Source organism: Sander lucioperca, chromosome 11, assembly GCF_008315115.2.
Source record: "Sander lucioperca isolate FBNREF2018 chromosome 11, SLUC_FBN_1.2, whole genome shotgun sequence".
Classification (NCBI taxonomy): domain Eukaryota; kingdom Metazoa; phylum Chordata; class Actinopteri; order Perciformes; family Percidae; genus Sander; species Sander lucioperca.
This window is the reverse complement of record NC_050183.1, coordinates 16253758-16268548: the sequence shown is the minus strand read 5'-3', so window position 1 is coordinate 16268548 and position 14791 is coordinate 16253758. Positions and strand designations below refer to the sequence as shown.

General features: G+C 40.4%; 1 protein-coding gene across 1 annotated transcript; it reads left to right on the top strand.

Moving 5' to 3' along the window:
• Positions 1-111: 111 nt before the first annotated feature.
• On the top strand, positions 112-14765 carry LOC116038238 (alanine aminotransferase 2-like). The gene is made up of 11 exons (XM_031282483.2): positions 112-351; positions 2553-2642; positions 2723-2831; positions 2964-3100; positions 4383-4626; positions 5300-5379; positions 5463-5599; positions 7225-7396; positions 11367-11522; positions 11898-12010; positions 14571-14765. The coding sequence occupies exons 1-11, from the start codon at positions 253-255 to the stop codon at positions 14659-14661; spliced, it is 1428 nt and encodes a 475-aa protein (XP_031138343.1). The 5' UTR covers positions 112-252; the 3' UTR covers positions 14662-14765.
• Positions 14766-14791: the final 26 nt, after the last annotated feature.

The window sequence follows — 14791 nt, the reverse complement described above, 5'->3', positions numbered from 1 at the left end:
CAACCAGACCTTGCATTATGAAATGACATGAGTTCAGGTGTATCATCTCCCATTCAGCCTGGCTTTATTTAGCACTGCACTATGGGGTGTGTCACAATGTTTAACCAGTTTTTTTTTTTTTTTTACAAGCTTCCTTGAGTAGTTGTAGGCTAAGCCAAGACTTTGGGTGACTTCCCTGCATTCGCCTGACAGGCTACAACATTGAGCCGTTTTTAAGGTCTCCGAGTTGTTGAGCCTCTCAGTGAGACAGAGATGAGTTCCTTGCAGAATGTTAACCCCACGGTGCGGGGGATCAGAGCCCCAACAGGCCTGCAGAGTTTGGCTGCACGCATCACAGAGGAGATCACACAGGTGAGTCATAGGACAGGTGTGATACACTTGAACTAATCTGAGCAACATTTGCTATTTTAGTCTGCTCCTGTAAGATGGAGAATAGCGAACAATCTGACTGCAGATTCAAATAGAATATACATACATATTGGACTGTTGTTATACTGATGCATATTAACACCTCTGCAGCGCTGGTGGTTGAGTTACTTTTTAACTACTTTTTGTTGGGCAGTTTAATCTGTAACAGTGCATCGACTGATCGCATGTTTTGTATAAAAAGTAACTTGTAAATCTTGCTATTGAGTAAATGTAATGAAATTTAAAAAAAAAAGTACACTACTCCGAACTGTAGTGAAGTAGAATATAACTAGCAGAAAATGGAAATACTCAGGTAGTGACTGTAGCTTACTGGGAGAGTTTTTGTGAATAAAGTCTCAACAAACAAGAGAGTGTCTTTGAAGTTTTATTGTCACACATGCAAGCAGTCAACCTTCTATCAGGTTTGCAAAGGACGTTTTATACAGGCAGTTTATATTCAGGGACAGAATGGAGGACTGTACCTTATTGTTCATTAATCAGACAACCTTCAGCTACTATAACTGATATGATGATAACATTGAATACACAAGCTCCGCCCTTGGAGATAACTGTTGCCAACAACAAAACACACAGTTCGTAGAAGGATGGTTATATATTCCAATGGAGATTTTCCGTTACAGACATAAACATTGTATTTTCTCATTACAGTGGCCTAGACAGCTGATTGGCCTGGAGTGCTGATTTGTAGCCAAGGTTCATAGAAACAATAAGGCCCAGTTATATGCTTTTCTTTACCTACTCAATTAAAATAAGGGGTTGTTAATCACAAAAAAGCGCTCTGGTTTAGTGGCATTTCTTTAAAGGTCCTGTGTGTACTGTGTTTAGTTGTTCATTATCAAAATCTGTGTTGCCCGTTCACAAACTTGTCCTTTTTCATGAATATTTACCACCACCATCAATTCCAAGTATTCCTGTTGGCTTGAAATTTTACATTTGCATTTGCATGAACTGGGGCAGACGCTCCATATTCATGCGCCATCTTGAAATAAATTAGCCGGTAAGGGACATACAGGACATACTGCTCCAGCTTTCACGTTTTCGCTGTCACATGATAAACTCACAGGTGCTGCTAATGCTGCTAATGGGTATCGTAGCTTCCCGGCCCCGGCAAGTTTGAAGAAGGAAACATGGAGGACCACACGTATTCAAAATCCAAATTTCAGGAACAGGAGTCTTCTTCTTCGCCCAGAAAAAGAAAAAGGATATTGAAAAGAGCAAGAGACCGGCTTTTTGAAGCGTGAAGGCTACCGTAGCTGTACTACGTACTTTGAACTGCGTGGTGCGAGAAAGTTGATTGCGATATATGATTTCAACGCTAGATGGGTGAAATTCCCACACATTGGACCTTTAAACCAATCACAATCATCTCGGGTGGTGCTAAGCATCGGCCCAATGATGGTGCCTCTGCAAAAAAGCCTCTGGAAGGAACTTGTTTTGGTGGAACATGTGTACGTTCAAAAGTTGTTTTAGTCGTGCAACAGAAAACTCAGATTGGACAGATAGTCTAGCTAGCTGTCTGGATTTACCCTGCAGAGATCTGAGGAGCAGTTAACCGTAGTCCTCAGAAATCCACCGGAGGTTAGAATGCCAACACAAAGAAAGAGGAACATCTGGCAGAATTTCCAGCGGCACCTGAACATGAAACGCCATCGATATAGACTTCAGCAAGTCAAGCGTTTCACACATGAACTCAATAAAAAAGCATAAAAAACCGAGGTGCCTTTGTTAGATGTGACCACATTTAAAAGGGAATCAATGAATAAACATTGTTTTTTTCCCCATTGCATTCATTTGTGTTGGATTAAAATTTGTCATTACGTGCTGGCTGCTTTACTGTCCACTGAAAATGCATGGCCCCAGCAATTTGCTTGGTTTTAAAATCTGGCCCAATTGTAATTGAATAGATAGATAGATAGATAGATAGATAGATAGATAGATAAACAAATGTTTCTTGTCATGTTTTTTTTTGGAGGAAATTTACACTGATGATACAGAATGTAAGTTGATTTTACATAACACCCTCAATGTTACTTAAGGTGACACAGAAGAGAGAAGTTGGATGTCAGGGTTGAAAAATACCACCCAGCTGAGCTTGTATCTAACCCAAAATGTTATTTTCCCAGGGAGTGACAAAACCCTTCCAGCAGGTGATTGATGTCAGTTCAGGAGATCCCCACAGGGCAGGGATGGCACCCATGTCATTTGTTCGCCAGGTTGGTGGTTTATATTTTATCAGTCTGACAGCTACAAGCGGAGCCTGTCTGTTTGTATCATTCCCTGTTTGTCTTCTCAGGTCTTGGCAGTGTGTCTTTACCCTGAGCTCCTCACAGAAAAAAGCCTCCCTCTGGATGCCAGGCAGAGGGCACAGAAGCTTATGGGGGCCTGCAGTGGAGGGAGCGTGGGTGAGAATGAATAATATTCATTCATTTGTACAGATTTGAAAACATTTGGCCCAAAATATATCCACCAGCATATATTTCCTTTCACTGGCACCTCTGCTCTAATGGCTGATCTCTCCACTTTGTTGATGACAGGCTCATACTCTTTAACCTCCTGCGGTATACCATGCATCCAGAAAAGCGTTGCTGAGTTCATCATGAGGAGAGATGGTGGAGTGAGTTCAAACCCAGAAGATATCATCTTCTCCAGTGGTTCTCAGAAGACTGTAATGGTATGATGAAAAATATAATATATAATATAATATTTTTTGGAGCATGAAGATTTATAGATGTAGGAATTGGAATCATAAATAGATTTATTGCCAGGTAGGAAGCACTTACTAGGAATTTGCTTTGGTTGATGGTGTATACATAAAAACAATATAAAAAAAAGTTAAAAAGGGGAATTATTAGGGACTAAACACACATCTGTATCGTCCATTACGAACAAATATCCATTAATCAGCGTCTGTGGCTCAGGAGGTGGAGCGGTCGTCTACCAATCGAAGGCCGGTGGTATCTAGGACTCTTTAAAATGTAGACTGCCCTGGCAGTCTACATGTCAAAGGGTCCTTGGGCAAGATACTGAACCCCAAATTGCTCCCACTGCTGCGCCATCGGTCTGTGAATGGCTCTTTATCTGATGAGCAGGTGGCACCACCTTGGCCACCAGTATATGAATGTTTGTGTGAATGGTGTTAATGGTGCCTGTTGTAGGTAAAGCGCTTTGAGTGGTCGTTCGGGGAAAGAAAAGCGCTACATAAATGCAGTCCATTTACTATTAGTCATGTTAGGCCCCTCCACACATAAACTCCTGGATAGGAGAAAAAAGAACTTTCTTTAAAACCAATCACAATCGACTTGGGTGGCACTAAGCTCCGGTCGCAAAGATGTTAGATCTGCAAAATGGACTCGAAAAGGAACTTGTTTTGGTGAAACATTTGCACCCCACAAAACAAAAAATGGCACACACAATATTAAATGAAGCTAACTGTTCACACAGTACAGTAATGTGAGGTATTTAATTTAGCTGGATTCATGGTTAAACGTTGTTTGCTCGTGTATCGCCGTGTGTACTTCGTCCACATCAAAAGGTCCCAAAATGTTCCACTTAGAGAGTAAATGCCGTAACCATATTCTTTGTACATTTTGACAATCATTCCCCGTATGAACCAAGCAGGCCTGCCTTGTTGCACAATCCAAATGTTCTTCAAAACGTGCCTTTTTTTAGCAAATAGCTTACTAGCTCTAAGTTTGTTGTTGTTTCCCGAAACGATCAGAGTCTGTTGTCGATCCAGACCAGTTCATAAGTGGTTAACATATTTGCCTTCACACTCAGCTATTTAAAAATTGTTATGGTATGTGCCAAGTCTGTTCAAACAGGAACTGACACAGTAAGGATAAACTAAAGGAGTCAAACACCTTTATCCTCCATGTTAAAAGTACTTGAATGTGAAATAGAAGAAAAATATATTTTTGCATATTGTTAACTGCATTGGTATTTATTGTGTTCAGATGGTTTTGCACCTGCTGGCCAGTGGGGAGGGGGAGACTCAGACAGGCGTGTTGACCCCGAGGCCCTGTCCACACACCCTGCCCCCGCTGCTGGATGAGGCCGGGGTGACACTGGTGCCGTACCAGCTGATGGAGGACCGTGGCTGGACTGTAGACCTGGACGAGCTGCACCAAGCTTTAAAGACTGCTAGGGGGCGCTGTGAGCCCAGAGCTATTTACATCAGCAACCCAGGAAACCCCACAGGTAAATAATGTGGTCACAAAAAGTGCTCTGGTTTATTGGCATTTCTTTAAACTAATCACAATCGTCTCGGGCGGTGCTAAGCAACGGCAGAATGACGGTGCCGTTGCAAAATAGCCTCGGGAAGGAACTTGTTTTGGTGGAACATGTGTACGTTCAAAAGTTGTTTTAGTCATGCAACAGAAAACTCAGATTGGACAGATAGTCTAGCTAGCTGTCTGGATTTACCCTGCAGAGATCTGAGGAGCAGTTAACCATAGTCCTCAGAAATCCACCGCAGTTTAGAACGCCAACACAAAGACAGTGGAATGTGATGGACATCCGACTGTAATGAGGGACATCCGGCGGAATTTCCGGCGGCTCCTGAACAATCCTGGAAGTGAGACGTCGTCGATATAGACTAAGCTAAACTTAACATCTCCAGCAAGAAAGACAGGAACTTCAGAAGTTGGGATGGCGCCCACACTGTACTGTGGGAGTAATACTTAAGGGGACCGGTGTTTTAACCCAAACCATAATCTTTTTGTCTAATCCTAACTAGTAGTATGTTTGGGGAAAGTATGTGAATACACACAGTGGGAAAAGTATTAACAGGATAAAAAAAAAAAAAACAGTAGCTCCATTAACTGATCTTCTCACAATAATCTCCCATACTCATTGTTGTTTGTCCTTCTAGGTCATGTGCAAGACAGGAAATCAATAGAGGAAGTGATTCGTTTCGCTGCAACCGAGGGCCTCGTCCTGTTGGCTGAAGAGGTGATGTGGCATCTAAAAGTTGTTCTCATCAGTTTCTAGTCTTAAACAATGTCCCTTTTTTCATGTCCTCTTGAACCTTCCAGGTGTACCAGGACAGCGTGTATGGACAGGAGAAAGAGTTTATTTCCTATAAGAGAGTCCTGTTTGAGATGGACAAAGAGTACTCAGAGACAGTGGAGTTGGTCTCCTTCCACTCTATATCCAGCGCCTGCATGGGGGAGTGAGTATCACTCACGTTTCTTTAAGAACGTACCTTCCCTTAGCCAAATGTGTGATTCACACTTGTATGCTTGTTTTTTTACATTTCAAATTGCATAATTTGTGCTCCGATAACTTTTGTTGGCCACGGAGGTTGGTTTTGGGAGATGACGTCCACGTTGTCACTTTATTCAACGTTTGATGCTTTTTACGAAATTTGGGGTGTTTTCCCCCACGATTTTGTTTTAGTTGCCTTTTTTTTTTTTTTTTTACGTTTGTCGATTTTTTCGACATTTTTGAATTTTTTTTTCAACGTTTTCAGAAGTTTAGTAACTGAGCAGCTTTGTATGATTTTTTTATAGGCCCAACTGAAAATGTTCTGTATTTCAACTGTAGCTACACACATAATATACGTTTTTTAATTACGGGGAAAAGTCCGGGTAATGAGATACCAGAACTTTTTCTGTTATTTTGCGGATTTATTTCTTAGAGTGTAGGAAGGTTTGGCTACGACTTGTGAGCTTTCTAAAAAAACCCACCAAAACAAGACAGCCTTGAAGGCACCGTACAGTATTTAAATGTTGGGATAAAGTCAAAAGTGTTATTTTTTTATTTTCCAGCAGCAGGTTACATCTTCACATGTATCCTTGCAGATGTCCACAGACAACTCAGACAATAACATGTTTTGTAATTAAACTAGATCTGGATCCAATTACAGTATTCCACTGGTTGTGCTTGACTGAAGACATCAAGAAAGAAAACCATCCTTCAGATTCGAATATATGTGATGCTATGGCGTGTTGGGGTCACCGATGCGTCTAACTTTTTTAGACTGAATGCAAATTGAATGTCAGAAGTGATGTTTTTGGACGTGAACAGACAAATTTGCTCATGTTGACATGGCTGTTTGACTCCACTTTAGGATGTAGAAAATAATCTTAGTCTAGGGCGCTCAGATAGCTCAGCTGGTAGCGCGGGCGCACATATATAGAGGTTTGCTCCTCGACGCAGCAGGCTCGGGTTCTTGCGGCCCTGTGCTGCATGTCATTTCCCCCTCTCTCTCACCTTTCATGTCTTCAGCTGTCCTGTCAAATAAAGGCCTAAAATGCCCTCCAAAAAAATAGTCTATAGATGACGTTCAACTTCCAGGAGTGTTCAGGTGCCGCCGGAAATTCCGCAGGATGTCCATATCTTAAAATGACAAACAATTCTTGAAATTTGCAACAGCAAATATATTTTAAAAGAAACATATGCGGATGCTCTTTATCATTATAATAGGGAAATGTTTAAATGAGCATTCATGTGTTTTCCATGTAACATCCCCCTGCAGCTAAAGCATGGTTAATGATTATATGTTTTGTTTCAATTCACTTGGTTAAGTTTAAGGAAATATTGCAGTTTGGTTTATATATTAAGAAAATCAACATGGCATGAGACAGCTTTTTCTCCCTTGAAAATATTTAACCAAACCACAATCTTTCCCTATAGTAGCCAAACCAAGCCTGGTCAAAGTCCTGGAGCATACATAACATTTTTTGCCAGTGAATTAAATAAACACGGTTATGTAGATATAAAAATAATAACGCAAGTTCAGCCTAAGACGAGACAAACTATGGTCTTTGTACTCTGTGCTCACCCTGTGTTTAGGGCTGGTCTGAGAGGAGGATATATGGAGGTAATTAACATGGACCCAGCAGTGAATAAGTATTTAAGAAGTATGCAGGACTCTTCCAGCCCTCCCGTTTTACCACAGCTCGCTCTGGAGATTATGGTCAATCCACCCACACCTGGACAACCTTCTTATAAAATGTACTCACAGGTAGGAGGAACTCTACATTTAATCAAAAAGGATTACTGGCAAACACAGTCTCTTACAGAATAAAAATGTAACATGAATTCACTACAGCAACAACTCTATACATTGTTAGCCAAGATTGAACAGAATAGAATAGAATTTGTTGTCATTGCACAAGCTTGTGTACAATGCAATTTGCTGTGCCATACTTGCATATAAAAGTACGAAAAGAAAGTAATACACAAGAAAATACTCTAACATACACTCTAACATACACTCATGCACAGTCATCCCGGTCAATAAATATATTAACAAGAATTTTTAAAAGCATGGGAACAGTACTGCACAGGTTGTATTATTGCACATATAGTTCATGACACCAAGGTGGGGAAATGTTTGATGTTCAGTTCAATGATGGCTCGGTTCTGTTAGTCAGCAAAATATTTCACAAACTGGTAAACAGATTTGTTATTTTATTCATATTGTTTTGAATACGTTTTGAATGATTTTCCTACTTTCTAATGCATGACTGCACTTCCAATAATGAAAATAAAAACATTTGACACATATACTAATTCCATCATCATAGACTATTACTGTGTGTTTTGGAGTAAATACGGATCAGATCAGAAATGTTTTCCATTGTTAACTAATGAATCAAACGAATTCAGGCCTTTGCATGATATCTGTCCCCGAAAAATGTTTTTGTCCTCAAAGTTGTATCATTCATATCTTCAAATTTAAAACCTAAGCCATGATCTTTTCCTAGACCTCACCAAGTAGTTGTGTTGCCTTAACCTAACCAAGTAACGTTAGTTTTGTTTGAATTCACAATGGGAATCGCAGAGCGTTAAAAAGTAATGCCAAGGGCTCCTGACTATGCTAACGGCGACCATTATGTATGTGAATAGAGTCTATATCCACAACGTTCCACTTCCGGGATTGCTCTGTTGCCAACGGAAATTCCGCCGGATTTCACTCATTTAGGCCGGATATCCGTTACCTTGGGCTTTCTTTGTGTTGACGTTCTAAACTTCGGTGGATTTCTGAGGACTATGGTTAACTGCTCCTCAGATCTCTGCAGGGTAAATCCAGACAGCTAGCTAGACTATCTGTCCAATCCAAGTTTTCTGTTGCACAACTTAAAACAACTTTTGAACCTACACGTTCCACCAAAACAAGTTCCTTCCTGAGACTATTTTGTGATCGGTTTAAAGATATGCCAATAAACCAGAGCACGTTTTTCTCCCATCCCAGAATGCTGTGTGGACTAACCAGACCCTCCTCCGCAGCGCTGTGGAGGAAGGCCTGGCAATGCGAGACTAGTGAATAGATGATCACGGCCTTCTGAACCTCATAGAAGGGGTAGCAGACCCCTTCTAACCCATATTTATGAGGCTGATAACACATTTGAAACGGGTGCATCCAGCAGATATGGAGCAACATTACCATTTTAGTTTTTGTTCAAATCTAACCTCCATGTTCACTCAACTTTTGCGGTTTGGTTCTGAGCAGGTAGTGTATGGTGGACAATGTCTGAAAACAGGTTTGATAAGGACCAACACAAAGTTGCGGAGTGAAAAACCAAAACAATGAGCCAACAGCTGTTAAAACACTTCATAGTGTCGAGCTGACTCCTTTACACACAGTTGTCTTCAGTCTTCAGTTGTTAAAATAAAAAATATGAATAATGGCAGCTTTAAAGAGCCCCTATTATACTCATTTTCAGCGTCATATTTGTACTCTTGAGGTTTACTAGAATAGGTTTACATGCTTTGATGTTCGAAAAACATTATGTTTCTCATACTTGATGCAGCTCCTCTGCCTGAAACACTATGTCTGAGGTCATGGCCCCGCCTTCCTGAAAAGCCCAGTCTGCTCTGATTGGTCAGCTGGCCCACTCTGTTGTGATTGGGTAACCAAATTCGAACAAGCCACTGGGCGGGCTGTGCTTGCTCAGGCAGCACCTATGGCTTTCTCAGTCAGTGACATCATTAATTGAGGAATTTCAAACAGGAATGTGGGCGAGCCGTTTTCTATGGAATGCCGTTTTATTCAATATTAAATTAATGAATAAATACACAATAAATGAATAAATACATGAATACATGAATCAATCAATAAATATAAATAAATGACGCAATAAATACATAAATAATTAAATAAATGTTAATATTCATATATAAATTAATCAATTAGTTAAATAAATATATGAAAAGGTTTTACTTTTAATTATTTCATGGTACTTTTATTTCATAAATCCACATTTATTTATTTCCGTGGACCTTTATTTCCTAATGCCACATTTATTGATTTCCCTCTCTATTTATTTCCAGTTCTTATATGCAAATCAGGGGGCGTGGCTATCTCTCACATTCAGAACAAAGCCGTGGGCAAAAAAAGGCGGGTGAAGTGAGAGTGCACCATGACCAAGGTGAATGGGACTTCTTTGGGACTATTTATGTGGACGTTTCTGTCCTCATTCATCTCGTTTCCTTCTTGCACAGCCGCTGCAGTTGACACACCTGTAAACACAATGTTACATAAAATAAACAAATACAGAAGCGTACACATAAATAGTCCCTGTTATGTGCTCCCCGCCCTGCTCTTTCCTCCTCTCTGTTCATCTCAGGTGTTCCTGATCTGTGATTGAGGGTGGCCCCGCCCCTGGATATAAGTGGCTGGGAGACAGAAATTGGGAAGAGACTGAAGCAGCACAGATCATCATTGTCTTCTGTTGTTTTCTGTTTCACTATCCTCGGGTTTGGTGTTATCAATATGTTGACGGTCACATTTAAATTGTGTTTGTTTGCTGTGGCCGTAACAGTCCCAAAGCAGTTCCCATTCACCTTGTCTCACTTCACCATCAACAGAAATGTTCAGTTTAATGTGAATTAGAGCAGTTGTTTGACCGCTAGCTCACTTAACAACGCCTCAGCTAATGTTGCAGCCCAGTCTCATGACAGTTCGTGAAATGGCGACATTATTTAATCTATTGATTTGTGTACAGGGACACGTTTTTTCTGTGTTTTATCGTGTTGGTGAGCACGAATTTTAAACTAATGTATTTCAATGGGAAGCATATTACGTGATAACAGCACGATTATGGTAGTGATTAGTATTGAAAAGCCGAAAATTCACCCCGGAGAACGGGGATCGCGTCCCGCGTGTGGTAGTTCCTTTCCGCATTCTTCTTCTCCTAACCACAACCTTTCCCCGTCTTTCTTTTCCTAACCACAGCCGTCCCTTTGTTGTAGCGCGTCCCGTTGTTGTCGGTGTTGTTGTTGGCGAGTGTTGTCGCCATTGTTGTCGGTGTTATTGTCACCGGCGTGCGGCGGCCGTTGTTGTCACCATCTACCGCGTGTGGCGTCGTGTTGCTCCGTCAGGTCAGCGCTAGTTGGTGGCTCAGTTACTCCAGAATAGGTGACTGTGGGCTGGGCACAGAGCACCACGAGCTGCCGGTCGTGTTGCCCATGGCTTTGTTCTGAATGTGAGAGATAGCCACGCCCCCTGATTTGCATATAAGAACTGGAAATAAATAGAGGGAAATCAATAAATGTGGCATTAGGAAATAAAAGTACCGTGAAATAATTAAATGTAAAACCTTTTAATATATTTATTTAACTAATTGATTCATGTTTATATGAATATTTACATTTAATTATTTATGTATTTATTGCCTCATTTATTTATTTCATGATGTATTTCAAAGGCATATTTATGTATTCATGTATTTATTAATTTATTTAATACTGAATGAAACGGCATTCCATAGTTTTCAGGCAGTTGAGAAAAGTGCTGTCTGTGTGAGAGAAAGCTCCATTTGGAGTGACATGTGTTTTTTTGTACTTTATAAATCTATTACATAACAAACAACTATAGGGAAAATCAAAAAAAAAGTATTATAATGGGAGTTTACCTTTCAGAGGTTTTTTAAAGCTACAGTAGCTTTTGTGCTCTTTCAACCAGTGTTTGATTTTTTTCTCAATCAAAGGAGATTCTTCACTCTCAGACAACTCTGTCCCAGAATGCTCAGCGTGCTTGTGAGTTCCTGAATGATTTACCAGGGGTGAACTGCCAACCAGGGATGGGGGGAGTCTTTCTTTATCCCTGTCTGCATTTACCACCTCAGATGATAGAGGAGGCCAAGGTGAGAAACCCTCTTCACTGGACCTTAAGTCCTCAGGTCTTACCACAGATTATGGCTGTAATGCTTTTAACTTAAATTATTAATATTGAGCTGATGCTGTATTGGATTTGTTTACATCAATGATGTTTGTAAACCAAAAGTAAAAGGCAAATATGACCAGTACTTCCTCCTGGACCAGTTGAGAAACATGCAAAATGTGAATATATGCATCATTTATAAGGTCCACAACATAATGATTGCATCTTAAATATTTTCTAATGTTACTAGAACAAAAGTCAAACAGGCAATGTAACGTTGTGCATAAAGTCTCATATTATGCATGACAAAGCTTTAATTTTAGTAGTGATTTGAACAGGGCACTTTTATCCATTCCAGATGTTAGGCGTGGAGGCAGATGTGCTTTATTGCCAGAAGTTACTGGAGGAGGAAGGTATATGTTTGGGAGCTGGCTGTGAGAATGGACATGAAGATCCAAACTACCACATCAGGTAAGAAAAACAGCTGTGTGTGTCACACACACACACAGCTGTTGTGTTGTTGCTGTGTGTGTGTGTGTGTGTGTGTGTGTGTTATTTGAGTTTTAGACCTTAAAGAGTGAGGACACTTTTGGTGATAGAACACATTTCTCGAAAGTGATAGCATTATTAAAACACGAAAGGTTTTGACAAAATCAGGATATTTTAGAACGTGAGAACATTTTGGGAAAATCAGAATATTTTAGAGAGTGAGGGCATTTTTTGGTATGAGAGGACACTTCTGGGGTATGTCCCAGGTTCTTCAATTGCATCCACGTTTCCTCCATTTGCTTCCCTTTCTTGCGTCTTAGTCCGATTCAAGAGCCTTTGGTGCATTTGATCCTTTTTTTAATCAAATTTGACATCTATTTTATTTTTTATTTTCTTGTGAGGTGAATCAAGGTTACAGTCTGTATTCAGAGCTGCTGTTCAAGTAAAGGTCAAATCATGATAATTATCTAATTCAGGATTTTTGCCAACCAAACGTTTGGATAGCCAGTCTTGCATAAGGACTAGCTAAGTTGTGACACCTGTTGAACACTAGTTTAACTCATCACTCACAAGATCAGAGTTGTAATCGTCAGGGCTGCGTCGTCTGCGTTACTGCTGTGTTTCATGTGTCTCTTTTTTGTTTTGTGTGTGTTTTTGTCGCCTTCCAATTATTTTTTACTAGTACAGTGCCCGTTGAAAATGTGCCTGTTTGGAACGGGCTGATTGCTTGGCCTGTGGTATTGCTGGTTGAAGCTTTCTCCAAAACCAAATTGTACCCCAAAATTACTTACAGAAGGACCCCGAACCACCTAATATGCAACTCCACTGTATAGCCTACTACTGACTTACAGTGTAGGCTACGTCTACATCAGAGGAAGACATTGTACCACCATCTTTACTTGACAGAGAGCGTTGCAGATTCAGAATTTAATCACAAAATATCACAATGAAAATGTGGAGTACCTAATCCGACAGTAGCCTCATGGACTCATGGCGGTGTGCTACCCACCCAGCCCGTTATGAGAGCTAATCAGCACATATCTGCGTTAGGGGTGCATGATATATTGACTCAATATCGTTATCGCGATATCACAATGCGCAATATTATATCGAAAGTGTCGCGATAAGTATGCAATATTTTGTTTATTTTGTAGAGCGCTGCATCCCGTCCGTTGACTGTGTGGCTTAGTTTGTGTTTGATTTAGAGCCTGCTTAAAACGCTGTAATGATCATCATTTCATTGGCCAGTTACCGTGCCATTTGCACGTTAGTGCACGTCAGCGCACGGGTCCACTACATGACAAACCCTATGGAGCGTACCACGTGATGTGTGTGCATATTTCGACAGTGACAGTGTAAGCGAAAAAATAGATAGAGACAAAAAAAACCCCGGAACGAATCAGAGAAGGGAAAGAAAAGAAAGGACCTAAAGAGAGAGCGAAGGAAGTGAGCGGAGCAAAAGAAAGAACACAAAAGTAAGAAGATGAGTGTTGCTCAGGGAGAAGACGAAATAACAGATTGAAGAGGAAACTTTAGTGGCCAAAAGTAATCCCATCCCGCATCTATTGCTCACCGCTAGCTATCCCGCAACTTTATAAACAGTGTTTATATGAGGCAGAGTTTGGAGTCGGAAATACTGAATATTTTTCATCCACGACCGACCTGTGGTCCAGCCGCACTACGGAGCCGTACATAAGTCTCAGTGTGCACTATATTGTTGTGAATCTATTTTGATGCATTTTCCCATAACTTTTGTAATTTTACATATGTTTAAAAATATCTAAATTAATATCGATATCGCAATATCACATTTTGTCAATATCGCGCAATCCTAATCTGCGTTAATAAACCAGCAGAAACGGACTGTGTGTGTGCGTGCAGAGAGAGAGAGAGAGAGAGAGAGAGAGAGAGAGCGAGAGAGAGAACATTTTAGTTTTGTCTTTTTGCGTGCTGCACCAGCAGCTTATTGTTAGGCCGTTTATTTTTATTTTCAATATCAAATATCCAATGCTGTCTAAATTGCTCCAAAATCCAAACCCCAAGTTCATTGGGTACCCAGAAAACCAAGTGTGAAGTAGATTGGATGAACGGTTCATGAGATATTTCAAACGGACAGACATACATACATACATACACACACACAGAGGCGTCCCGCTTTATTAGATAGATTAGCTTATTACCTATAACTTACTTATAAGTGGAGACTCTGCTCTGTGCAGACAAATGCAGATAACACAATAAACGTGACAAATGACAGAGTGTGTTTGTTTAAAGACACTTTAAGAAGACTTGATTCAAATGCAAAAGAAAAACAACCCGAAAATGAAGAAGACATCACTGTTCTGAGCCTTTAAATGAAGTTTTTGTGGCTTAGTTAAGTTGTGACACCTGTTAAACACTAGTTAACTCATAACTAACAAGATCAGAGTTGTAGGCCTAATCGCCATGGCTGATCTGAGTGCGTTTCTGCTTTAAGCAAAAATGTGCCCATAATTACTGTAAATGTTAATGCTGTGTTTTGTGTGTCTCTTTCCCCTCGCAGGCTGTGTGTTTTGGCTCCTCCTGCCACCCTGGAGGAGATCTTGGCACGACTTTGCTCTTTCCACCTGCGCCTGCTGGACACATTTCCCTGACAGAAGTGTCAAGGACACCGACTTTGGAGAAAAACACCAAAGCTTGTTTTACATGTTTTTCTCCCAAAATGAATACTGTCAAAAATAAATAAGTAAAAAAGTTATTTCTTGATCCTGCAAAGACTAAAAT

Coding starts and splice junctions, on each gene's coding strand:
- LOC116038238 (XM_031282483.2), top strand. CDS start 253: ATGAGTTCCTTGCAGAATGTTAACCCCACGGTGCGGGGGATCAGAGCC. Junction 4,627..5,299: donor CAACCCAGGAAACCCCACAG/GTAAATAATGTG, acceptor TTGTCCTTCTAG/GTCATGTGCAAGACAGGAAA. Junction 12,011..14,570: donor GATCCAAACTACCACATCAG/GTAAGAAAAACA, acceptor TTCCCCTCGCAG/GCTGTGTGTTTTGGCTCCTC.